Source organism: Buceros rhinoceros, unplaced genomic scaffold (assembly GCF_000710305.1).
Source record: "Buceros rhinoceros silvestris isolate BGI_N320 unplaced genomic scaffold, ASM71030v1 scaffold4348, whole genome shotgun sequence".
NCBI classification, from domain to species: domain Eukaryota; kingdom Metazoa; phylum Chordata; class Aves; order Bucerotiformes; family Bucerotidae; genus Buceros; species Buceros rhinoceros.
The window spans coordinates 1-24,472 of NW_010428458.1; the positions used below are offsets into that span (position 1 = coordinate 1).

At 42.9% G+C, this 24,472-nt stretch overlaps 1 protein-coding gene across 3 annotated transcripts in view; it reads right to left on the minus strand.

Annotated features, from left to right (window-relative positions):
• Positions 1–7,367: 7,367 nt before the first annotated feature.
• MICAL3 (microtubule associated monooxygenase, calponin and LIM domain containing 3) overlaps positions 7,368–24,472 on the minus strand; it is a 106,641-nt gene continuing 89,536 nt past the window's right edge. The window contains exons 33-36 of one of the 3 annotated variants that reach the window (XM_010142261.1): positions 11,587–11,652; positions 9,132–9,231; positions 8,208–8,281; positions 7,368–8,123 (exon numbers count right to left, since the gene is read on the minus strand). In XM_010142261.1, the coding sequence (XP_010140563.1) occupies positions 7,939–8,123; positions 8,208–8,281; positions 9,132–9,231; positions 11,587–11,652 (425 nt within the window). In that variant the 3' untranslated portion in view covers positions 7,368–7,938. Of the gene's footprint in view, positions 8,282–9,131; positions 9,232–11,586; positions 11,653–24,472 lie in introns of all 3 variants that reach the window. The other 2 variants (XM_010142262.1, XM_010142260.1) reach the window with 2 other exon arrangements.

The window sequence follows — 24,472 nt, forward strand, 5'->3', positions numbered from 1 at the left end:
ATCTCCTCGTGTCCCATTTATAAGCACTTACACCCCTGCCAGATAAATTTAGCTTTCATTTAATACGGTTTCACGGGTTTAACGCAGTTCTGCTTAAACTAATGCAGCCTTACAGCTCTAACTTAGTTTCGTTCAAAGCAATGCTGACTTTGTGTTTAAGACAGACAGCTTTTCCGTCGTGCTCGCTCCTCCTGCTGACACGCCGAGTCACGGTGCCACTTCCAGCCTTTGTTTGGCTACGCAGAGCAGGCAAAGGGTGCTGAATCAGGAAGGGGCTGGTCTGCAGAGAGCGTGCAAAAGTGCCTGGGGTGCTGCAGAACGAAGACCAACCCAATTCTGGTTCAGGCTGGAGCCGCGTGCTGGCCAACCCATTGGGTGGCATCTCGCTGGGAATTATGTAGGGCAAAAATGTCACACAGAAGTATCCACCGACTTTCGTAAATTCCAGGAAACCAAAGAGAAGTTTCTGTTCTTTCAAACTGTTCAGGTTGGTCGTAGAAAGCCAGTGCTGCTGGCGCCAACCAGGCGAAACGCATACTCTCTCTTCCTTCTGCCGAAGTGTACGTATTTCTTCTGAGAATTCTGCATTTCTAAAGATATAGTTGTATAACAATAATAAGAAAGATATGCGATCTTATCTTTTGCTTACAGGAAACCACGTGATTCCTGTGTCTGAGACGCAGAAAAGCACCACATACTCAGCAAGTTTGGAAATACTCGCTTATCCACTTCCTCGCTGTCCACAGGCATTTACGCTGTGGCTGAGATACCACGGGAAAACAATTACTTTTTCCAGAGCTTGGTTTGGACAGTTTTGATTCTGTCCTTGTTTTGAGTGCTGAGTAAGAGGATGCATGCTAAGGAATGGGGTCATCCTTCATCGCTTCTTTTGAGTAATAGCTTCAAAATGAAGCAAGAGGTCCCCTCCCTCCATCTGGCTCTCCAGGAGGATGCCACCAGCTGCGATGCAGCGGAGCAGCCACATGCCACCAGTGTTGCTTTCAACCATTACCGCCTGTAGGATCCTTTCTCTGGTGACAGCTCTGTTGCTGATGATGCTTAGGATTTAAAGGAGGAAGATGTGCTTGGGCCCTGCTCAAATTCTTAAACGGACTCTCCTTCAAGAATGCTTTTCCTGGAGAGATGTGTGGCCAGGTAGTGTCCTTACAGCATTAGGTTTGCATTCTCCTATATGCTGGACTTAAAAAAAAACCCACACATAGCTAACGTAGGTGGCTGTCACAGCACTTACAGTGAGGACTTTTCAAGAATTGTTAAAACATGAAGGAAAGCCAGAACGCCAGGTTTTTCACCTGCTCTTTGATCTTGGTGTTAGGCACGGCTTCCCCCTAGTTATTTTTCCTGACAGGTCACATTCATTGTCTTTATCCAGGCCGAGTAGCTGTCTAACGTGTATCTTCTGCAGCCGAAACAAGGCTTTTGGGGTTACTTAGGGAGCACATTGCCGCTCTTCTTCCTGTGCTTCTCCTCAGAGCCGAGGGCACGTTCACGCTCCCAACTCAGTAACTGCCCTGCTATTCCTTACCTGGGGACTGAGCCCAAGGAGCTGGGGAGAGGTCATGGTTCCGTGCCAAGGAGAACAGCACAGGGTGGGTGAGGCCACTTCGAGGGCATGAGACACCACGTGCAGAACGAGTTGGAGGCTGCTGAAGGCTGCTTTCAGTATCGATGGAAACCGAAAGCAGCAGCTGCCGCCACAGTGGGCTCCTGAGGAGGGAGCTTTGCTTAGAGGGCCTTTTTCTGGTGTTATTTCTTACGCACACGTGGCTGATCCGTGCAGGAAGTGTGTCCCCGCTCATCTTGGCGGGCCCTCCATCCAGGGCTGGTGTAGCTCTTTGCCAAAGCAAGAGATACAAGAAGGTCTCTTTAGGAGAATGGCTGTTCCATCCTTATCAGAACCTCTGGGCCCCTAATTGAGATCAGGTGCTAACAAGTTTGCAGGGCATTAAAAAGCTGTGGTGAAGAGTCACAAGCCTGTTCTTATGAGCTATGGATGGGAGATGACCTCCTGCCTCCCGGCATCTAGTGGTCACTTTCCACAGATCCATTCTCTTTTGGCACCAAAGGGAGAGAGAAATCCTTGCAGAGTGGCCTTTCGACACCGGGGAGATCCCTGCTGGGTGACAGCAGCTTTCTTCCACTACTGTTTGAAAGCAAGACACCAAACAGACAGGAAGAATTACGGGGTTTGAAATGTCCCTAAAACACTGCCAACCTACTGAGCTGTACAAAGGAAGGAGCGAGCTGTGTTGCTGCCCACAGCACAGCCTGCCACCCTCCGCCTCCAGGCCATGATCTGCGGAAGAGGAAATCCGAGGCCCCTCTTCCCCCCTGCTGCCATAATAGGTCTGCTTTAATCCACCCACCTTATGAACCCCAGGGTTTATCCTTTGTCTTGAAAAGGGTTGGATGGGCGGGAAGATAAGACTCATTGTTTGGGATTTCCCCGGCTGGGATTTCCCACATCTGCTGTTGTGCTGCTGACTGAATGTCATCCTCTGGGCTTCAGGCTCCTGACGCTTACTGAACCCTGCACCCCCCACTTGGGCTGAAAAGGCTCCACCCTTTTCAAGCAGGAGATACTCAGACAAGATGCCTCTTCTTGACACACAAGCTGCTGAGGTCAAACCTCTGAGTCCTTCTGGTCTGTTCATGCGGCAGAGCTCCAGAGCTGCACATCGCTGCACTAACCTTCCTGAGCTGGCACAGTGTGGGTGGTACATGGGCAAAGAGTGGTGGAGGCTTAAGACAACACAGAAAGTCAGGAGAGAGGTGTTGATAGCATTTGCTCCTTATTTTCCTAAATGCAGCCGTACCAGCGTCAGATGTTCGTGCTAGTACTGCAGGCTAAGTGAGCTACAGCATTCAGAAATGAAGTCCTCGTTCCTACAATTCTATTTACCTTCACCCCTTCTTGGCTACTTACTGTAATTTCTCTTCACAGAGGATCCGAAGAAATAATGTAAAATAGGGAGAAAGGAGGACCATGTATTGGGATCAATTTGTTTCTATCTCAGATAATTCAGATAGGCTCCAAGTCTTCCAGAAAAGGAGAAACTGAAGTCAGGTCCTTTAACACCTAGGTTTTTATCTAATCTCAAGATCACCTTCCCTTAGCTCCCAGCTGCCTGGGAGCTTCATCAACCATGGGAGTGAACGCAAGGGAAACAAACGGTAACTCCACCAACAAAAAGAAAAAAATAATTAATGACTTTATTTCTTCTTTTTTTAGTTCAGTTGGCCATCTGAGGTGCTAAAATCTCAACACCAACAAAGCAAGTGTGCATAAAAACAAATGATAAAACACAACCAAACAAAAGAAAACAGGCTGGAACAGAGTCGGGTTTTTTACAGGTAGGGTATATGCTTTTCTGTTAACGCTCCATACATGCCAACTGTAAAAGCCTCGAACAATCTGAATATCAGAGTTCACTTTCGTACTGAAGGGAAGATGCCAAGGCGGATCCCTTCACCTGGATTAGACTTCACACGCACACGCATGCATGCACAGATACAGAGTATTGAAATTACTGCAATGCCATCAGAACGTGGCATCCTCCCCTTCCCATCTGCTTTCAGTGACATCCTCATCTGCCCGGCTGCCCTGCCTATAGCAGTACTCCGAGCAATCCAAAAGCAGGGACTTGTGTAAAACTTCTCATAGCTGCTGTTTTGTGATGGTCAAGAGCCAGCGATCTCTTTCTCTGTGAACTATATACAGGCTGGTTTTTATATGCTTTAGAGTTCTCTTTATTGCAGACGGTCACGACTGAAATTCCCATAAAGCCACAGTGTGGCTCTTCAGTTTTCCACACAGGAGATTTTTTTATAATCCAGCACCCTTCTCATCCACTGGTGTCTGGTGTAAACACTTAATTGAAAACTCATTTTAAAAGAATGTTAACCAAAGAAGGTGTAGCTGTGAACATTTTAGGAACAGCTGCTAAGAAAATGGAACTGCCAGCTGCTCGGGATCATGCAGTCTAGACCACTTACAATACTTCATAACGTTCAGGATTAGGATGTGTAAAAATATTAAAAACCACCAGAGCACACACAAATGTGGTGACTAGCTCTATGCAAGCACCGTGTTCTAAGAGATGCCTAGGCATTCCACAAAACTCAGATTCTTGACCGTGGGGTTAACCCAGGGATCCACCGGTGTCTTTACATACAAACGAATATTTACATAAAATGCAGAGACTGCTAGAGAGAAGGACAGACTTTTAAAACTTGTGGTTTGCTCTAAAATATGTTCAGCAACGCAGTTTGTAACATGCCTTAGCAAGACCATGGCGAATTAATTAACTGAAAGAAGGAATATATCTGGAAGTTGGAGCTGAAATGTCTCGTCACCTCTCCACACGTTAGTTCTTTGAAGTTCAGGATTTTACAGCCATTTATGAGTCTTAATGAAACCGTGGTTAAAAGGAACAGAACAGTTAAAAAAATATTGTACAGTGAAAACAGCAGATTCGTTGTTTTGGCAGTCCTCACTCCCCCATCCCCATTTGCCTCCTGGGTGTTTCCTCCCACCCCTGTAAGGGGCTGAAGTGCTTGCCCCATCCATCCTCAGTGTGCCCATTTCAAAACGAACACAGGTTAGGTTCCAAGCTCAGCTCTCCTCCTACCTAGTGCAGGGAGGAAACGGCCAGCCCCTGCTACGGACCATGTCACATGAGGACGGATGCCCTTGCATGCCCACGTCTTGGAAGGTAAGGGCCTTTTCGCTCTCCTCACACACAAAATAGACATAGGTCATTGAATGTGCATGGCTGAGTCCTGTGCTGCTGCCCACCTGGGCAGCAAAAAGAGCTAGAGCATCCTACTTGGATTCCGATACAAATAAGCGATCTTGTGGTCACAAGAGCCTTCTTCAGCTTTAAAAATATAAAATTTGAATTAAAAATATTCAGATAGTAAAAACCCCAGTATTTGATATGCAAGTCATATTCTTAAAGTGCAACTGAACAGCAAATGCAAGTTGTGCCTTTTATAACCCTTTTGATATAAAAAGGCCTTTTAACATTCCCTTTTGTGTATTTTTTATTAATTTGCCTGTGCACTGTTGGCTCTTCATTTTCCTTCTGGCTGCTGGAGGCCTTTAGAACATGCGGTTTTCCCCTGCAGCAGGGCATGACACCCTCAAGTGTGGTCACTCTTCGGCATTGCAAAGATCTGGCCAGCATCCCCCAGCAGGAAAGGGAAAAGGAGTAATCTGGTATTTCTTCTTCAGGATTTCTTTCCGTAGTACAGCTCACATTCAATGATCTGTTGGTAAAAGATAGTTGTGGTCCATATACCTAGTGCACTACAAAATGGACTGAGGCCAAGTCTCTGCACAAGGCAGTTTACAGTCAACTATGTATCTAGCTTTCCTCTTTCCTCCTCCTCTCCAGCTTCCACTGGCCCCTCAAAAGCAGACTGTGTAAACTACCGTTGCCAATTTGATAGTGCAGCTGGCAAATGGGAGGAATTCTGCTTGATGGACATCCCGCTGGTAAGCCAACACTCCATGATGCTGGTATAGCAGGTACCACTTGCTAACATACACAATTACGAAGCAGCACTGCAGCTGGTTTCGTGAGCATCTGGACTGAATGTGTAATGCCTCAGCAGAAAACATGAAGGGGGATAAAGGGAGAACACTCTGAGGTGGAAAAAACCTGTTTCCACAGTTATCAACCAGCACCACTCAGAGCCTCTGGGGACAGTCCTACCCATTCTTCCTCAGCCCGAGGTATGCTCCTGAGTCAGAGGTGAACTCAAATCGTAGACCCTGGCTTACAGAAGACCTCTTTGAAGGAGGTAGAGAGCCAACAGCGAGAAACCATGCTAACTGCTGTCCTGGGGCAAAAGACTGAAGCATGTTCAGCCCTACTTGCGTGCCTTGAATCAAGAGCGTAAGTTCAAGCTGAGTCAGTAGGAATATGCTTGGGAATGGGAGGACTTTGCCTCAAAGACATCAGGGAGCAGGCTCAGTACTTCTTTAACAAGAAAAGAACATACTCAGCATCCCAAAGGGGGAAACCTCTTGACAAACCACTTTAAGGATGGGACCCGTACCCAACAGAAAGTGTTATTTCAGCTCTGCGGGACAAGTTAAGGACATAGTGTGCTCAGGGACTCTGTCAAACAGCTAATGGTGCTGAATTGCTCAGTGCACGTCCTGCTCCTTGGTTAACATACGATTACAACGAGTACCCTCCTGGCTGAAAAGCAGCAGCTTCACTAGCTAAGCCAAAAGGAGCTTCTTCCAAGGGATGCAGCAGGAGACATGCTACTTTTGTTTTCATGTAAGTCCCTCTAGCTGTATCTCAGGAGTGTAAGAGTCCCCTCTTTCAGTGAGAAAGAGATATGTGATATTTCTACCTCACAGTTTTGACTTTCTTGCTATAAAAATGTAAAATTTCAATAAATTATAGATTTATTAGTCCAACAGGAAATCTGGGATACAGAAGATAAAAGTATATTAGGAACGCAAATAGATTCTTACAACTAACTGAGTGTGCAGGAGTGCAGGATTTTGTCATAAAGGAAAACTCCTAGGGCAGGATGCATCTGTGGGTACATAAAGGCTGCCCCTGCTGTGAAGCAGGGACCGATCCACAGTAGTGTCTTTCTCCAATAGAGTTAAAACACTCCCTCCACAATCATATATGTGTAACAATCAAATTATTAATAAGAACACTAATAAATAGCCACAGGTAACAACGTCCAGTAATTTAGAAGTGGAAGTTGTAGGATGCAGCAGGCACACACACCCAGCACTCGTCCATTTTTTTTCCTAAAAGATACAAAAATGAATCTTCTTTCAAGTATTAAAAAAATAAGTTAATTGACATAAAAGGGTCAAAGTGACTGAGGGCCCAGGCAGGTCATAAGCTTCGTTTCCAATGTGCAAAAACAAATTACAGAGGAAAAAAAAAAAAAACAAAACAGAACACTGAAAAGTCTTAATGGTGGTTCAGTCACTTAAAGGCTTCTCCATTTCAGGGGCCTAACAGCCAGAGAAGGCTGCCTCATAACACTCCTGCCCCAGCACACACTTACCACTGTCCCACAGTCAGTATTTTCCAGTGTCAAAACAGTCACAACAAAAACAGAAGAAAGAAGCCCACCAGCCTCTGAGCTGTGGCCATGAAGACTAAGGCCAGCAGTAGCTGTCTCTCCAGTGTGTAGCAAAGCAGAAGGGCATCTTCCCTCTCTCCTCTTCTCCCTTTTTTTCCCCACAGCGAAACGATGATTTAGGAGGCTATGATAGGGAGAAAGTCCTTTGATGCCCAAGCCTCTCTAAAAACCGGGAGGCAGAGAGTTCCATCACATGTACTAGTAGTATCTTCTCCGTCTCATATTTCTTCATATCCATGCATAATGATCAACTGCATGTTTCTTTGGTGGGGAGGAAGACTAAAGCAAAGAAGGTGTTGCCCTGGTCTTACGGAGCTCTCTTGGACAGCTGACTCCACCAGATAGGCTGCTACAGGCTGCTGTGGTTTTCCAGAGAGGGTTGCCACTTCCCTCCCTTTTATTAGAACTGCTGTAGTCAAAACAGGAAAGGAATGGACTGCCATAAATCCAGTTTAGTTAAGGGTACTTCTTCCCTTAACCTCCTTCCCCACACGTGGATTACTCCTCTCCTACCACACACACAAAAATACGGTCCATTGTATAGGACCTCAAGGAGACTCCACAGTCTCAACTCATTATCTTCAGCTGAGCTTGCAGACATGTAAAACTTAAGCTTCTGGAGCCAACACACTTATCGAAAGGCTTCTGAGTGCTTCAAACCGAATCCCTGCATGCTGTCAAACCCTTCAGAGGTTTCCCCTTCAACATCTTCCCATCCATGTAATTCTGGCGAACTCAGTGTAGGCCAACTGGACAACACAGACCAGCCGAGGTAATGGGTTAATCTCAGGACCAGTTCAAGCTAAAACCTTTGGAAAGCATGACTTCCTCCAAGTCCTTGTCTTCTTCTTTTTCTCGAAGCCGTTGCTCCTCAAGAAGAGCCACAAGAGAATCTCTCTGCTCCACTACTTCCAGCATCTCGTTCAGGATCCTCTTCTCCTCTGAGAGCTCCTCATCTGTCTTCAGATGATCTACAGAGGTATAAAAAAAACCTGTCAGCACACACAAGGCTAGAAATACACACATGCAATCTACAAGATGTTTTCTGCTCTCACCTTCTACTGCCATCCTCTCCCGGAGTTCCTGCTGTAATCGACTCTGCCTGTCTTCCAGTTCTAGCTCCCGAGCGCTGAAAGGGAAACATCAGGAATCCAAGTTCTGGGCATACTAAATACTCCATACATTGCTTTGTATCCATCCTCAGTTTCTGTTCCCCCTCTAGGTATCTGCTGTGCATTTTACCAATCTGTTTTGGAACAACTTTTAAAATACCTCAGATACTTATTTTTTAAATATTTAATGTACTTTCAGCATCTCAGGTTCTTTATCTTCATCTAGAAAGTGCAATACAGAAAGTTGAGTGGGTTATGGGTGGGATTAGACCTAAAACAGTGTGAAAGAACAAACAAATCTGCAAAATTATACTTTACTTCTATGTATCTCCTGACACTTGCTGCTCTAAAGACAAAGTGACCTTTTCAGATTCCAGCGCAGACAACATCTTGGGGCTTTTCTGACACAGGCACTAAGACAATCAAACTCCACACTGCCTGGGTCAGCTGATGTAGTCAGAAGCGAATGTCAGTGACTTTGCAGCATGTGGACTGAGAAAGCTCCCAATTTCATTAACAGGAAAAAAAAAGCCTTATCATCTGAGCCCAAATGAGAGGTGCTGGGGCCTACAGGCAGAGGGTCACATGGCAAAGGTGGCCACTGAATCGAACAGCTCGGTAAGGGCTTAGAGTTTTAAACAGAAAGCCCTACTTCTGCATGTGCACAAATAATTGGATCTTTCATTCCTTATTGCTATTATTCCTTCTTCTGCCACTCTTCTGAAATGTACTTGGATTCATATCTCAGCCAAGAATCAGCCTCAGAGACCACTGACCTCCAGGCATTATAGGGGAGACAGTACTGACAGATGTTCCAATACCATTTGTAACATAATCCCCCTTTTAAAGATTTGCACATTCACTCACAATATCATCAGTTCAGACTCATAGCGAACCAAGGCATTCTTCTCCTGTACCAGCTTGAACCACTCCTGCATCAGCTTGGGATCATCCTTCTTACCCATGCCTGCCAAAAAAGAAACCTGGTCAATTTTCAGGTAACACCCTGCAATCCTTACAAGCCCAAACTGCAAAAACAACAATGGGGCAAAATGTGCAAAGAAAGCCGAGCAAGATGCTGCCAGAGCACTCCCAAGACGGGTCCATTTAGTTTGCCTAGAGCACACAGAAGAGTGGAAGTCACCTCCAAAAGGATTCTCTTCTCTTTGGAGCCCAATTTTTTTTTCCTTTCTGAATTTCTTGTGATTCCTTGTTTCTTCCTCACATTTAATGCACAAAGCCTGGATTCCCGTAAGTATTTAACTTTTCCTTTTGTTAGAAGAGCTTTATAGGTCCTCATGCCAGCAACTTAAATGTATGCCCATCAGAAATGGATTCAATTGCCACTCTATGTGTTTTACCTTTATTTTCTTCAGTTAGAAGAAATGTCCTCAATCTTTTCTTGTTCTGGCCAGAAGTAACACCTTTTCTTTTTTCAGTATCTGAATAAGTCTCTTCTGACTGCTCCTCCTAGCCACAGGTATCTATCCACCTTTAAGAACCCCTCTGCACAGTGAACACAGAAACTACTTCTATCGTATTGCATATCAGTGCTGCAAAGAAAAAGAATCCCCAGACACATTTGCTAATACCAAAGCAGAATAAAAATACCTTGGGCTTTGGCCACCTAGTACAGAACTCTAAGTTGGCCTTCCATTTATTTTAAAACCAACTCCTAAACTTACTCTGTAGTCCACTGACGATTCTCATATCTATCGGGAGTTATGTGGAAAAAATTGCAGAACGCTGTTCCCAAAGCCTCTGTTGACATTTATCAAATGCAAGAGCCTTCCAGGGAAGCGCCTCCTAGCAATCCTCTGGTCTAGGACACTGACTCCTCACTGAACTACCTGCAAATGAATGCTGTGACTGGTATCAGACACCATCAAGGACACTGGCAGTGTGCCTGCCTGCGTGGAAGTGCAGGCAGGAGCAAGGCCTCAGATCAAGCTCAACAGTACGTTCAGGTTGCTGCAGCCTATGAGCTTGCACCACACGTAACCTAGGCATCCTAAAGTAACTAACATCCCTCTCTAAGTTTGTTATTATGGATACATACTATCTACATCAAAAGTGAAAACTCTCAAATAGTCATTTTGATGCCAAAAATAATCAAGCAGCAAGCTTACTGTTCAAACCCTGGGAAATGCCTCACAAATACCACAAGAATGGCAAGTTAATTCAGAGCTGTGCCCTGCCTCCATGCTTAGGATCTCAGCGAAGTGCTGCACTGGAGCTAGACAAAAGGAGAGCCAACAGCTCCTACTGAACTGCAGCTTAGGCTGAAAATACCTGCCTTTGGAGAATCAGAATAGCAGACCTTTGGGGAACAGCAGACCTTGTTGTACCACCCTAAGAGCCTCTGGCTCCGTGGACTTTGTACCAGTGTGCTGCTCAGTTCCAAGCATTCCTTTCTGAGCATCTCTGCACAATATGCCCACGTGGCAACAGGACGGGGAGACCGTACATGCAGATGTCCAGTGCTGTGGTGCCATGAAAACACTGGGAAGTCTCCCCATCCTTTCCGATGCCAGGATGTGTAGAAAACAAATGTCTCTAAGAAAAAACCAAAAAACCAATGCTACTGACCTATGGAATACGTAAGTATTTTTAAACAGCCAATGAGCAGAGGAATAATGGGAGGATCGGAGAAGGAGCACTGACAGCTGATGTGAGGGAGCACCATGGAAAGCAGAGTAAGTGGTTAGCAAAATTACACCATGAACACACATAAACGACCCCTTCCCCATGCCTTGGCAATGGAAACTCTACAGCAAACTCCACTTGGGACAGATAAATACTGCACTCAGCAAGACAGATGAGGGAAAACTGGTCTAGCTTCAGGTTTGTGGGTTTTTAAATTTCATGGATGTTTTTGCAAACCAATCCTTACAAAGACACAGTATTCCTTTAATCCATATATACTAATTAAAAAGCTGTATTTAAGGAAGCAGATTGTTTTCCCTTACCCCACCTTCCAAACATCTTTCAGGAGGAATAGAGAAACAGAAGCCACCAAATGAAAATGGAAACTTTTGAGTGTGATGTTACTGCTCCCACCGCTGCTGCCCAGTATCCCTCCCACTCACTACACCTTCCCTAGCACAGCTGGGACTAGCAAAAGGGATACTGTACCTTTAATAACTTGTCACAGGTTCAGAGAAGTTGGTTATCAGGTTGCAACTGAGAAGGTTGGTTTGGGGACACAGCAAGAAAAGGGCTGGGAATGGGGCTGAGGGCCTTGTGGTCACTAGCTGACTAGTGCTGCTATGACAACCCAGCTGTGGTCAAGGAGAATGGGGAGAGTGTGAGGTTACGTTACCTTCATGGGCACAGCAAGGGCAGAAGGAGAGAGGTCTACGACGTGGTGTCCCGGCATTGGGCTCAACTTCAATAGGACCAAACGAGGAAGAGGAAGAGGCAGGAGAGGAAGAGGAATTTGGAAGTGGAACGGAAGAGGAGGAAAGGGGTGAAATAAAAGACAAGCAAAGGACAAAAAGCATAAGAGTGAGAAAGAAAGGAAACACAAGAAGAAAAGAAAAGAAAAAATACAAGGAATGGAGAAGCAGAAACAAGGGATACAGTCTACAGATGAATAATGTCCCTAATAAGCACAGAAAATGGGTAAGAGGTAGGCTGAGGTCCTGGTGAACTCTTACTGAGCTGTACAAATACCAGGCAGGAGGTTATTGTTAGTGTACTTTTTCCTAACACACATTTTTCAATCACATGGTCTTTCACCGAAAGGTTTGTGAACAAGACATCAGGTCGAGCAGAGATGAATATTTAACTCCTGCTGATAAACGTAAAATTTCAAGCGGGGTTACAAAAGGTCTCGCCTGCATGCATAAGACACCAGCTGTAAGCAGCTACCCTACCTTAAAGCTTTATCAGGACCATGCTCTTATCACCATGGCAGCATCCACTGATGGTAAAAGTGTCCTTTTTTAATGGAAAATAATTTCTTCAGAGAGGGAACTTCACAGGGAGAATCTGATTAATGTGGAACCAGCCTGCCAGGATCTGCTGTGTCAAGTATGGTGACTGCACATGTACTCAACTGGACTGTTGTGGGGGCAATGACCGACTGAAGGCTTTGCAGAGTTAAAACAGGAAATTTAAAGCTCTCCCTTGACATTCTCGTTTCACAAAGCATTTTAAAGCTTACAAGTCCTGTTAGTTTCAGTGACTTATTTAATCTTTTTCATCTTTTCTGTTACCCAGAGAAGGACAAATATATCTCATCTCTAAAATGGTTCAGCTGTTTCAACACTGAGAATCTGCTTTTCAGCTGTGCTTAACATTACAGAGATAAATAGTAGAGAACACATGCACCAGCAAGGTGATGAACCTGAAACATCAGAGCTAGCAGAACGGAACACTTACTGCTCTCAATGCACAGCCACGTTTCTGTGTTGGGAAAAGGCATAAACTCCACAACAATAATATGGTAAGAATAACACTTATTTTGGAGAAGTCAGCAGAGTTTGATATGCGTGGTTTGGAGAAGGCATTACAGAACTAGACTACTGGCAAACCGGGAAGGCTTTAGAAGGGACCATCACAGAACTAGACCAGCACATGGAGGACACACTGGAGCAAGAGGGAGTGCACATCAGCTTCAAAGCCTGGGACTGAGGAGCGTGGCTTTCTCAGATGGGAAGAAACCTCTGTACTGGGAGCCGGAAGGGACAACATTAGGAGAGGTGCCACAGTTGGCCATATGACAGTTACAAATAAAGCATTGTACCGGCATTAGTTGACAGTACCAGAAGCTTAATTCTAGTTGTTCAGAATTTTCCAACTTCTTCATTTAAAATGAAAAAATACTAGGGCTTTTTTTTTCTTCTCCTAGAATTTCCATTTCACAGATTAGGTTACAGAAGCAAAAACAAACAAGAAAAACCCCAAACCACAAGGATGCTTTAAGAATAAGCTTCCACACAAAGCAGAGCATTTAGTGCATGATACCTATTACACTTTTTTATTCAACATCCTATCTTATTCAGCATGAATTATTCTATATAAGCTTTATATAGAACTTGGTCTAAACACAGTTTTGGGGGGATCGGGAGATGGATATTTAACTGTACAGAAAAATCCACTTCAGTGTTTCAGAGTTTGAGATTTCATTCAGAATTGAAGGGGGAAGGGTGGAGGATGTTGACAACTCAAACACAGCTATATATATATCAATTTGAAACCACGGACATAAAGACTTGGTGAGGCACTCCCCATTGCCAAATTTAATCTGAAAATAAATACCTGGTATATGAAAATGCCATTCATCCCATTATGACAAGGCCACAAACTACTAACTTTTGTGATCAGTTGAGGAAATAGTCTGATCCTAGGAGAAGATAGCATCTTTGGTTTCCAGTAAAAAGCCACAGGACTTACACAGCAAAAGACTGCAAGACAGACCTCACTCCCTGCATTTGTGTTTTCTTCCTTTGCTCTTAGTTGTCCTATTTTTTAACAGAAATATTATCCTCCCAACTCTTGTCTAAGGAAAATCTGTCCTTGAATCAAGTTCCAAAGTCCATGGTATCTATAATAGTCCTGCTACTGGAAATGTTTACATTGACTTTCAGTGAGATCATGAACATAACCTGTACTATTAAGATCCTTTCCAGCTACTCCAGATGTAAATTACAGTTGTATCAGTGAATAAAGGTTATATGGTCATCACTGGAAACAACTTATGTCCAGACTAGGATGATTAGCAAGGCTTTAAAAAGTTTTTCTTAGGTACTGGAGGCCCTAAACAGCAAGGACAGAGGGAAGTGCAATCTGAAAACTTACCACCTATGGTTCTCTAAAGCTGCGAAAATTATAATGCCCTAAAAAGTGCCATAATCTGAAATCACAAGTATTGCACGTATCATGCAGTAGAATTTAAAAAATATTTTTAAGCACTTCCCTAAGGTGATAGTTAAGCAGAGTGCCTCCCCACCCTTGCTAATAAAGAGTACTGATACATGTCGTACAGACCCCAAGCAGACTGAAACAGAAATATGTAATTTTAAGAGAAAATCTATTTTATATATTTCCTGAAATGGAGACAGATTTTTCACTGTCAGTAACCGATATTTTAAGTGAATTCCATGTCATATACTTCACTATCACTATCAGATGAACTCTTTCAAGAAAAAACCTCCTAACTGTTTCAGAACCAGAAAACCAGGAGGAAAAAAAAAAAATCACCTGATAAAATGGAAAAAAGCATTCCCTCCACCAGATGATAATTTGATAACTTTAGAAGTGAATGTATCATCAGACCATTCACACTCCTTTCAAGGTTACTTTTTAAACTATACAACTTCACAGAAAGAGCTCTCACAGTGTATATGTATGTTGAAAGATAATCCTGGAAAGAGGCTGAACTCCTTGTCCAGTACTATCAAAAAGGAGAACTATACAACACGCTGCTTCACAATACAGTGTTAAAAACTGGCTTGTCTACCTTGTCCTTATCACTTGTCCAATTCCATTATGGAAATACATACTTTTCTTCTGATTTCTCCCAAAGCCATTAGTAATTCTACAGTAAATAGTATTATTATGATATTATTGTTTAGAGAAGAGTAATCACCTCACGGTCTCATTAAATTAAAAACATGATCATCACTGCATGACAGTTTTTGTGGCCATGGAGTCAGGGCCAGATAGGAAAAAGCAAATTAAAAAAACCAACCCAAACAACAACCCCCTCCCTTCTAAGTCTCCACCACCACCAAAAAAACCCAGGCAGGGTCTGGCAACTCAGGTCTTCATCCCCAGCATGGCAAGAGTGCTGCTGGCAGCAGCAACACAAGCTACCCACTGCCCCACTGAAGCAGGTTTTTTGGAAGGAGCTGAAGCGCAAGAGAAGAACCTTTTCTGTGACCATTCACTCCTTAGGTTCCCTCTGTGCTGTCAGCAAGAGTCTGAATGTGACTATAGCTTCTGGATAGAAAATTATCACTTTTCTTCCTCCCAGAGAAGCAAATCCACCAACAGACTGCACTGATCACAAATTGTTCCTTTGCGATGCCATAGACCAACTTTTCTGAATGGGTGTAAAGCCTTCAAAGCAGAGGGGAGCAGCCCAAGCTGCTGGCAAGCAGAGGCGTTCAGAGGGCACGTGGTGTGATTGGTATGGAGCCAGGAGCTGCAGCTTGTGAAGGAAAGGAGGACGCTGAACATCCTGGAGAGGCAGAAGAAGCTCTGCCTTGCAGATTAGCCACATCCCATCAATGAAGTGACTGGAATTATCTTGCCTGGAAGAAGCCTTTCCTTTATCTTTCTGGGAAATCTTTCATGCAGCCATGACAAGACAACCCTTGTTTGTCTTGGTACTCTTGAGAGATTGCAGACTTTGCTACAGCGGTGGAAATCAAGAGCCAAACCAAGAATAAATACCATAGGTCCAAAGCTTCTTCAAAACGAGGAACAGAAATTGCATAGCCACTATGAAAATATACGTTCCTTTTCACCGTACACTGTTCTTTGTTACATAAGCTACACTGGACCGTTGTCATCTTTTCTACTTTTCACGTAGCTACTGTTTAAAAAAGCAATACTTCAGACTGGTTTTGTCCTTTTCTCCTGTAGCTACGTAACACTTCTGCATAACCTGAAGCACAGCAGTAAAAATGACTGAATAGGATGAAGGAAGCACGGCAGTAAGTTTCAGGTATGGACACCATTATCCCCAAGCTAAAGCTCACATTGATCCCATTCTCTATTCGCCCATGTCCTGTGATGTGAGAGCTGGGATGATTTCTGAGGAGTGGTGAGCGATTGCAAATCAAAATGACTTGAACAGATACCAAATAGGATCTCATCCTTTGCAAGATTTGCATCCAAAGACTTTGATTTCTATATTGCTGACTAATCAAGGCAGTTTGAAAATCAGCAATACTGTGCAGGAAATCCAGCTCTGAGGCTAATCCCAGTTCTCCTGAGCACTTGACCTCACAAGCTAAAAGCATGACACTTTAGAAATTCTCATTCTGCTAACAAATTCTATCACTCATTTAGCAGGCAGACTAAAAGCTCTAATTTTAAATTGGTGCTTAAAATAAGGATCAGTCCAAAAGAGATCAGTAAGACAAACTGTGCAGTGACCACAGGAAATAGCCTCTTTCTCACCTTCTAAATATCAACTATGGTCAGGAACCCAAGTCCTGAAAAATAAAGCTTTCCAGTTTTATTATATGGTGAAGTTGTTCAACAGCAGCACCGTGAAAGAGAAAGAATACAGAAAGCCATCTCTTGGAGAACAGCATCTGCACAACTTCAGGTATTATAAAGTTGAGGGGAAGGATTCTGTCAACTATCCCATAAGCACATCACTCAGTGTGTCTGACTTAACCATCAAAACCAATATCCTCTAAAGCACAATCAGTAGAAGAAACCTGGGGAAAGCTCACAGACCACTGAATTGTCATGCAGACTGAACCACACCTTTATTTATCCAGCAGAAGAGGGCAGAGATGGGAAGGCAGGGAGGGGAAAGAAAGCTATGGAAATCAGTCGTTGGAGCAGACTGCACACACAAATGACTGCACAGAAGTCTTCTGCTTCTACTAGACCACAAGACACTTCAAAATGCAATCAGAATTTGTAGAGTCCTGCACTGACCCTGTCTCCCAAGACTGTTAGTTTCTGTGTGCAGTTGTGTGTGCAGAAAGAAGTAAATGGTATTTTCCTTGCTTCCAGTACCAAACTAGTACTCTAATTAGGTTAAAAAAATTTTGCTTATTGAATACTCTTTCCTCCTCCAAATTTACAACAAAGAAAACATGTTACCAATTCACTGCAGTGTCAAAAGCAGCTGCAGAGAGCAAAAATAATGTTTATCTTTCAACTACACTCCTCCTCCAGGAGAGCTGTGTTGGCCAATCGCAAGAATCCACTTGGGTACATCAGATGTCAGTCCTGCAGAGTTAGATCTGCAAGACTTTCAAGGACATAGTCAGCTCAAGTATTTTAAATATGCTAATAAAAAATGAAGTTGTTGTAGAATATGCTTTAAACTTTTTGTACTTTAAAGTGCAAAAAATTAAAACCCCCACAATCGCCCTTTCCCCTCCCCCATTTACATGATGTTCACAAGGCTCTTGTCAAGAAGGGAGAACACGTGTCTGAAATCAGCACTGTCAAACATACCAGCTCTCTTCCTTACGTCCTCCTTGCCTGTCTTGGCATACTTCAAGCCAAGAACAAAGCAAGACAGGAGTGTGCGGCTGCTTCCTCAGTGATTCCCTGCTGGGTGCAAGGAAAAGGAAGCCACTCATTTGAACACAGAGAGAACAACAGAGGTACTTTCCACAGGCAGACAAGGAGCAGACTAGGACAAGGATCCGGTGGGTAAGGAGGAACGGAGGCTGAGACTAATTAAGCAAGGAGACTAAGAATGCAAACTAAAGGAGAAGAGAGAGAGGAGAAAGAAAAAGGAAAAGGCAGATTTGTGGAGAAGATACGACCTACAACTTTCCAGACGAATAAGGCTGGGTAGAAGAGGAAGCAGAGCCCAGCAATTCTGGGAGAAGGCCAGCGACCGGGACTAAGACTGGAGGACTGAGTCATGGGAAGACCAGAGCAGGAATCAAAGACTAGGAACAGCTAGTGGGGAGGAACAGAAGGTCTGAAAGGTAGAACACCAGGATTTCTTTGTCAAGAAGGTAGGATTAAAATTAAGTGCCTGAGAAGCAAAACCTGGGGCTAAGAATGAGAATGGAAGTGGGGTAAGGAGCTTTGGATGGAAAACCACAGGATTAGGACAAGGACTGTCTGGAAAGAAGGAATTAAAGGGACAAAGAGTGTGTATCCAGAGTGCTATATCCTTCCAGTATCTGGCTCAGAATCCGTGTTTTCGAGTCTCACCATTCTACAGCTGCCAGCAAACATCTGTGAAATCCACTGACCGTGTCCCATTTCCTCTCCATGAGGATCTACACAGAGGATGAAAACCTAGCATTGCTACCAATTACTCCATAAAGGCATGAGGCAGAGTTATCTGCAGTGATCTAAAGGTTATAAAGCTATTGATATATTGAACATAATACAAAATCTTAGTTTCAGTTGACTTTGCAATCTTTGTAATGTTCTTTCACCATAACCGCATATACGATATACACATAGGAATAATTACTCAGAATTGGAATGTGACCATCTGCAGCGTTGAATGAAACATCTGCTTTACAGCAATGGTACATGACATTCTAGAACAGGAAGAGAGGATTATGGCATCTGAGCAGAGCAATGGGAGTAGTTAAGATAGCAATCTGTAATCCTGCAAAATGGAATTTGACAAGGATGTCAGAAGTAACCACCCCCTCACAGAAAGTTGTTGCAGAATTTGTAACAACTAAATGAATCACAATTCTCGTTAGTGTAAAGAAAATCCGGAATGAATTAATGCCCTGAGCAAACATTATTACCAACTTACAGAAACCTTTCAAAGTACTTTGCAATTTTGCTTATCATGCTACTGACAGCGTGACTCAAGAGTCATGCCTCTGCCTCAGAGACACAAGTTGCCAGTAGAATAATTAACTGCACAGCCATCCCAGCTGTTTATAGTGCTCAGCAGGATCACACAGCCACATGACGCTCCAGGGATTTTAATGGCGCTCCACCCAGATGCAGCATCCTGCACAGACATGTTAATTTAGAAGCTGAGCTCTAAATCTGCCCCTGAGTAGTGACAATTATGAGAGCAATATATCCCTTCTGGCAAAAGTGTTCTGGCAGCCCCAAAAGCAAATATAAAGAAAATTACATAGGCAACAAAACAATACTACAAAGCCACGTACTCCAGGCAGGCTATACTGGCTCATCGCATTTAAAGGGATACTGCCCAACACAGTTTTTTTAAAGTTTGTTGTGAAAAAGGTATTTTTGAGATGAGCAGAAACTTGATTTGTCTCTGACTGTTGGAAGCCCAAGTGATGGGATCACCATATAAATAAAACCAGCCTGTTACAGAAGACTAAAAATGACCACTCTGGGGTGACTGACTGAGTTCAGAGACATGGAAAAAGCAAACATGTAAAAAAGACAAACAGTAAATTCAATTTTCAATTAAGATTTTCTGCAACGCAGTAATTTCAGTGACAGTGTCCCTTTAAGTAAAGATTATTTTGGTTTCTTAAAGGCACTATTAGTGATTTTGATGGGATCGCTGAATCTAAAGAGGCATTAGGAGGAGAAGCAGGAGGAAGGAGAGGTATAGTGGAAATAGCATTAAATAGGGATAAGGGTCTGTTAAGCGTAATCCAGCATCAACCCTTTTACAGCTCCTACTCTAGGCACATACATGTATGGGCCAGCCCTGGTGGACATAATTAGGAAGAAGGTTTCAAAGTCTCTCTGCAGAAGACACTTCAGAAAAGAAGGCTGGAGGGACTGAACAATGAATGAAGCACAGGGCTAGTGCAGGACTATCACATCAAAATAAGCACAGGAGAAGTGGGCAACAAATTATGTCTACTAAGGAGAAAAGTATTCCATTTTGAAACTTGAATTTAGGTGGATATTCTTAATTCAGGTGTACGTTCTTCAATAAAAGCCTATTGTGCCAGGACAATTTACATTCATTCCCAACAGCTACAGATAGACACTATGTGGGACAGCCTCACCCTGGAAGAGGAGAAAAAAATGACACTTAAAAGCCTGGGCAAAATTATATCTGAATAACGAAATGCAGAACACAACGAAATCAGGGGAAGACTTCTACTGATGCATCTTGGATCAGCCTACAGGGTGCAGAGCTTTCATGGTGCAGAGCTGGACTGTAATGCACTCCCTCAACAAAAACACAGCTTAGACGAAGCAACTTTACACTCTGAAAGACAAATGAAATGAGACCCTCGAATGACAAGGCAACCCAGCAGTTTGCTTTCTCATGGATCTGCTGACAGATGTGTTTATTTTACAAGAATAGATTTAGGGTCATTAATATAGCAAAAGGAATTTTAATCTTCAAGATGGGCAAATACTAAACGAATGCCATTTGCAACCCAAATGTTATCCACCTACTAAGGATTCAGGAAGTAACATTAAAGAAATGCTGAGCCATGGTACCAGAGTGATGACCAGGTTATAACCACCAAGTGAAAAAAACCCAGCGTATAGCGTGTTTAACACTAAACGGGATATAAAAAAACCCCCAAAACATAGCAAGCCACTTTTTTGCTTCTTATGATGCAAACTGGGCCACCTGGAAACTGTAACAGCAGGTCCAGCAAAAATGACCAGAACTCTTAACAGTAGATTCACTACTGGCCTTACAGAAAGACAAAACAAGAAAGAAGTAGTATCTGTCATCTACAAGTGTTCAAAGTTCCTCGAGGGAGCATCTTGTTTTTGTTAGATCATCACGCTGACTTTTTTGGAAGAGGTAAACAAGCGTCAGGAGGGGAAGAGGGAGGCAGTGGCATGACTAATCCTTTACAGCGCTGTTAGCTCTTGGGAGCTGGTCAGTGATTTCAATGGTAGAATTGGACATTGCAAAGGAGAAGCAAAAAACACCAGAATGGCCTTCCACTGCTAGCAGGGAAGGCAGCTGGACTGCAAACAGTAATTACATTTTTAAAATAATCAGCACTGTGGAAAATAGAAGAGGGAGCCTTATACATGGTTTGTGAAGCATCCCTGGATCTCCTCTTCTTGAGCTGGAAAAGGGGTTCTGCTTCAGCCAGTAATGTGCAAGGGCTGTCTCTTCTTGTTTGTGAGCCAAGGATGGGAGAAGTAGGTGAAGGGAGGGGTAGGGAGGAGTGTCAGCAGGGTTAGTGTCAGCAGGAGGTTCAGCCATACATACCACCCAGATGCAAGTCGATGAGGTCACTGTAATAAGACTCTCCCCAATAGTCTACAACAAGGAATCGGTGAAGACAGAGTTATTGAATCACATACCCACCCTAGCCCCACACAATCAAAGCAATACACAAGAAAAAGACAAAGACAGAAACTTAAAGGCAAACAAGAAACATGCAGCTATATATGTGGGTACATATATACATGTATAAATAAATCATGTCTCTCTCTGTATATACACATGTATGTACACACACACACAAATACATTGCAAACATATATACTGGGAAGATGAGGAGAAGATTTCCAGCAGGCAGGCAAGGACTTCCAAGGGGAAAAAAAAGCAAGAAGTTCACACAGAGACACTTCACCTATTTCAGTCTGCACCAGTACCTGACAGCGATGTCTCTCCTGTTCTTGCTGCAAAAAGCAGAACTAATCTCGTTGCTTTCATGTTGAGCAATATGTCATAAGGAAACAGTGTCACTTCTTAAGTCAGCTGCAGGCAAGGTGCAAAGGTTGACTTCCTGGAGGTGAGTGAGTCGAGCGTGTGTGTGCATGGCCTACGGGTGGAAGGCACTGACTGGGCGCTGACACGAATGGCAAACGCCTAAGTGTAGAAAGACAGGTATGTGTGTTTATGCTAACGTAGTATCCATGCCAGAGAAGAACCCGCATAGAAGTGTGCGGAACAGAGATGGGTACATCCGCAGCTGCTAGAGACAGGTAAACCATGAGTCTAGCACCGCGTAATGTTTCTTTGGGGAAGAGACAGATGGGAGTACTAAGAGCACTATTTCTCACTGCATACGACTCACTAGATGTAAAGAGATGGCTCTTAAAAATTTTCAGTATGGATTGAGTATCTAAGTTTATGCTAAAGGAGGGTAAACGAGAAAAAAACCCAAAAGGAGGCAGAAATATCTGATTTGACATATTTTAAAGTTAACAATTGAAAAAATTTAAAAATCCACACAGGAAAGCCAAGTCATAAGCATGTCCAACAGGCGAATGCACTATAATACAAAGTACTGTTACATTGACAGCAATCCCATTCAAGGTGTCTCGAGTCACAGCAGAAAAATGAGAAAATTATTCATTGAGATTATCCTACTTTACCTTTGCATCTCCCTGATGTATTTCACCCTGATGCAAAAGAAAGGGGGGAGGGGGAAAGGGAAAAAGGGGTGTCAAAAGCTTAAACCACCTGTATATGTCAGAGTTGCCACCTGAAATAGAGCTGACGTTGTCACTTGAGATAAAGCTTACATTCCAAATCATTCATTCTTGCTATGAATGCGACTGTCAAAGGCTGAGACTTTCAAAGATAATCACAAAGAACATATTAAGGCAATTAAGTAATCATTGGGTGCGAGATCATTTTCTAAATCAGAAACTAAATGTTAGATTGAACATTCAGCTTCTAAAAGAATAAAAGACCAACTGTGCCTTGCCTGAGGCTTAAAAAAAAAAAGACAAGGAGGTAGCCAAGAAGGTGCAATTATTTTGTCAAAACTAAAGTTGACAATGACCTCCAAAATGTTTTTGAGTCTGATTAGTTGAATATCTAACATATAATATAAATATTCCAACTTGACAGCTATCAGATAAGGAGTGAAATTCCTGGAAAAAGTATTGAGCTGTCTGTGCCTATTGCTAGGACCTAAAATTAACTGTAACCTCTCAGAAAGACACAAGGCATCACTGTGAAGAATTTATTGACAGTCTTCTCAATACACGTCACTTTGCAAGAATATATTACAGATGATGCAAAATGGATGGAAAATAGAAGCAAAATTATTCTAAGTAAACAAGTTCTTACCTATAGTACTGGTTTTTGTTCTTACCAGTCCAACAGAAAAACACTTTTTTCTAAAAACGGAAAGAGGTCCGGAGGTCAGAGATCTGAGGAATTAAGGACAATGGAAGACCTCTACAAAAGCAAAACCTGGAATTCTTCACAGACAGGAAAGATGACTAACAGGCAATATGCTAAAAGATGATAAATGACACAGAGGAGTAGTTCAGATTTCTTGTCTAACTTTTTCTACAGCAGAAAAAGAAAAGAATTGTTACAAACTACAGAATTCTGTTTCTTCCATCAGGATTTTCAAGTGTCCAGTAGTAGGACACTACTACTAATAGTATCTAAAACTTCATATTTAAATGCCTAAGTCAGTGAGAGATTTGTTCTTTCCCTGTGGAGAGGGAAGCTGTATAATCCACTCATTACAAAGCTTAACATGTTCTCCTAAAAGAGTTAATACTGTTTGCTCTTTATGGGACAGCCATTACTTTGATCCTGCATTGCAGTCTTTATTTATAACGACAGAGTTTGTGTACAGGAGGCACAGCTCCCATCCTCCCCCATTTTTCCCCCTTATACCCTTTTTTAACTTTTGTTTACATGGTCTCATTAGCGGAAGAACCAATCAGACAAGGGCATGACTCCACACCTTTACACAATGGTACTTGCTGAACGCAGTAGTCATTGTTAGGCCAGTATCCTAGGCAATGCAAATGACAAGAAAATCATACTGCCTTCCTGAATAATTAATGGCTATTTGAGATAGAAATTAATTGCACTTATGGAACATTATGCTGCAGACTGTAAAAAGAAGAAATTCAGTTATTTTATTGCAAATGTATGTAAAATGTCCATGCAACAGTGGCTTAGAGAGGTGAAGCATGGAATTAATTTATAATCTCGTGTTTTAGTCAACACAGGTTAGAACTCCGCCCTGCCCCCAACAGAATGTATTTCTTGCTAATCCCCTGAAATAACTGGACAAGTTGAGGCTGGTGAATTCTTTATGATAGAGCTATGCTTCTGTAACCATAATATATGACCTGTTGATAGAAACGTGTTGCAAGATCAAAGCATACCCTAGAGACTTCCTGAAGAAAAGAGGTTCACTTTGCAAGGAGTAGCCTACATTTTCAATATTCTGCTAGGAAATTCACAAACACTCAGACTCATCTAAAGACTGCTTCCACTTTGGGAAAGTTGGGTGTGAGAAGTTAGTTATACAAGAGTTTAATTCTGCAGCCTTCCACAGAAAATTGCGATTTTTGCTCTTGGTCATTTTCTGCCCTTTCTGGTTTTTTTAGGCGTTCTTCAATAAGAGAGCATTCTGTCATGAAGAAGGTTTTCTCAGCTGCTATGTTTTCCCACTTGTGCTGACAGGTCTTACATGAAACTCGTTTAGCAGCTGCATAATCAAGGTAGACTTCCAGATGAAAAGAAGAAAAAGGAAAAGAACAGTTAGAGATAAGGGAGGTGGTTTTAGTAAGTGCAGTAACTGGCAGGCCAGAGAACAGATGGGACTACACAGAAACACACAGCTTAAGGAAGAAGGCATCACCACAAAGGTAAGAGATTCTGCACAAGGCTCTTTTTT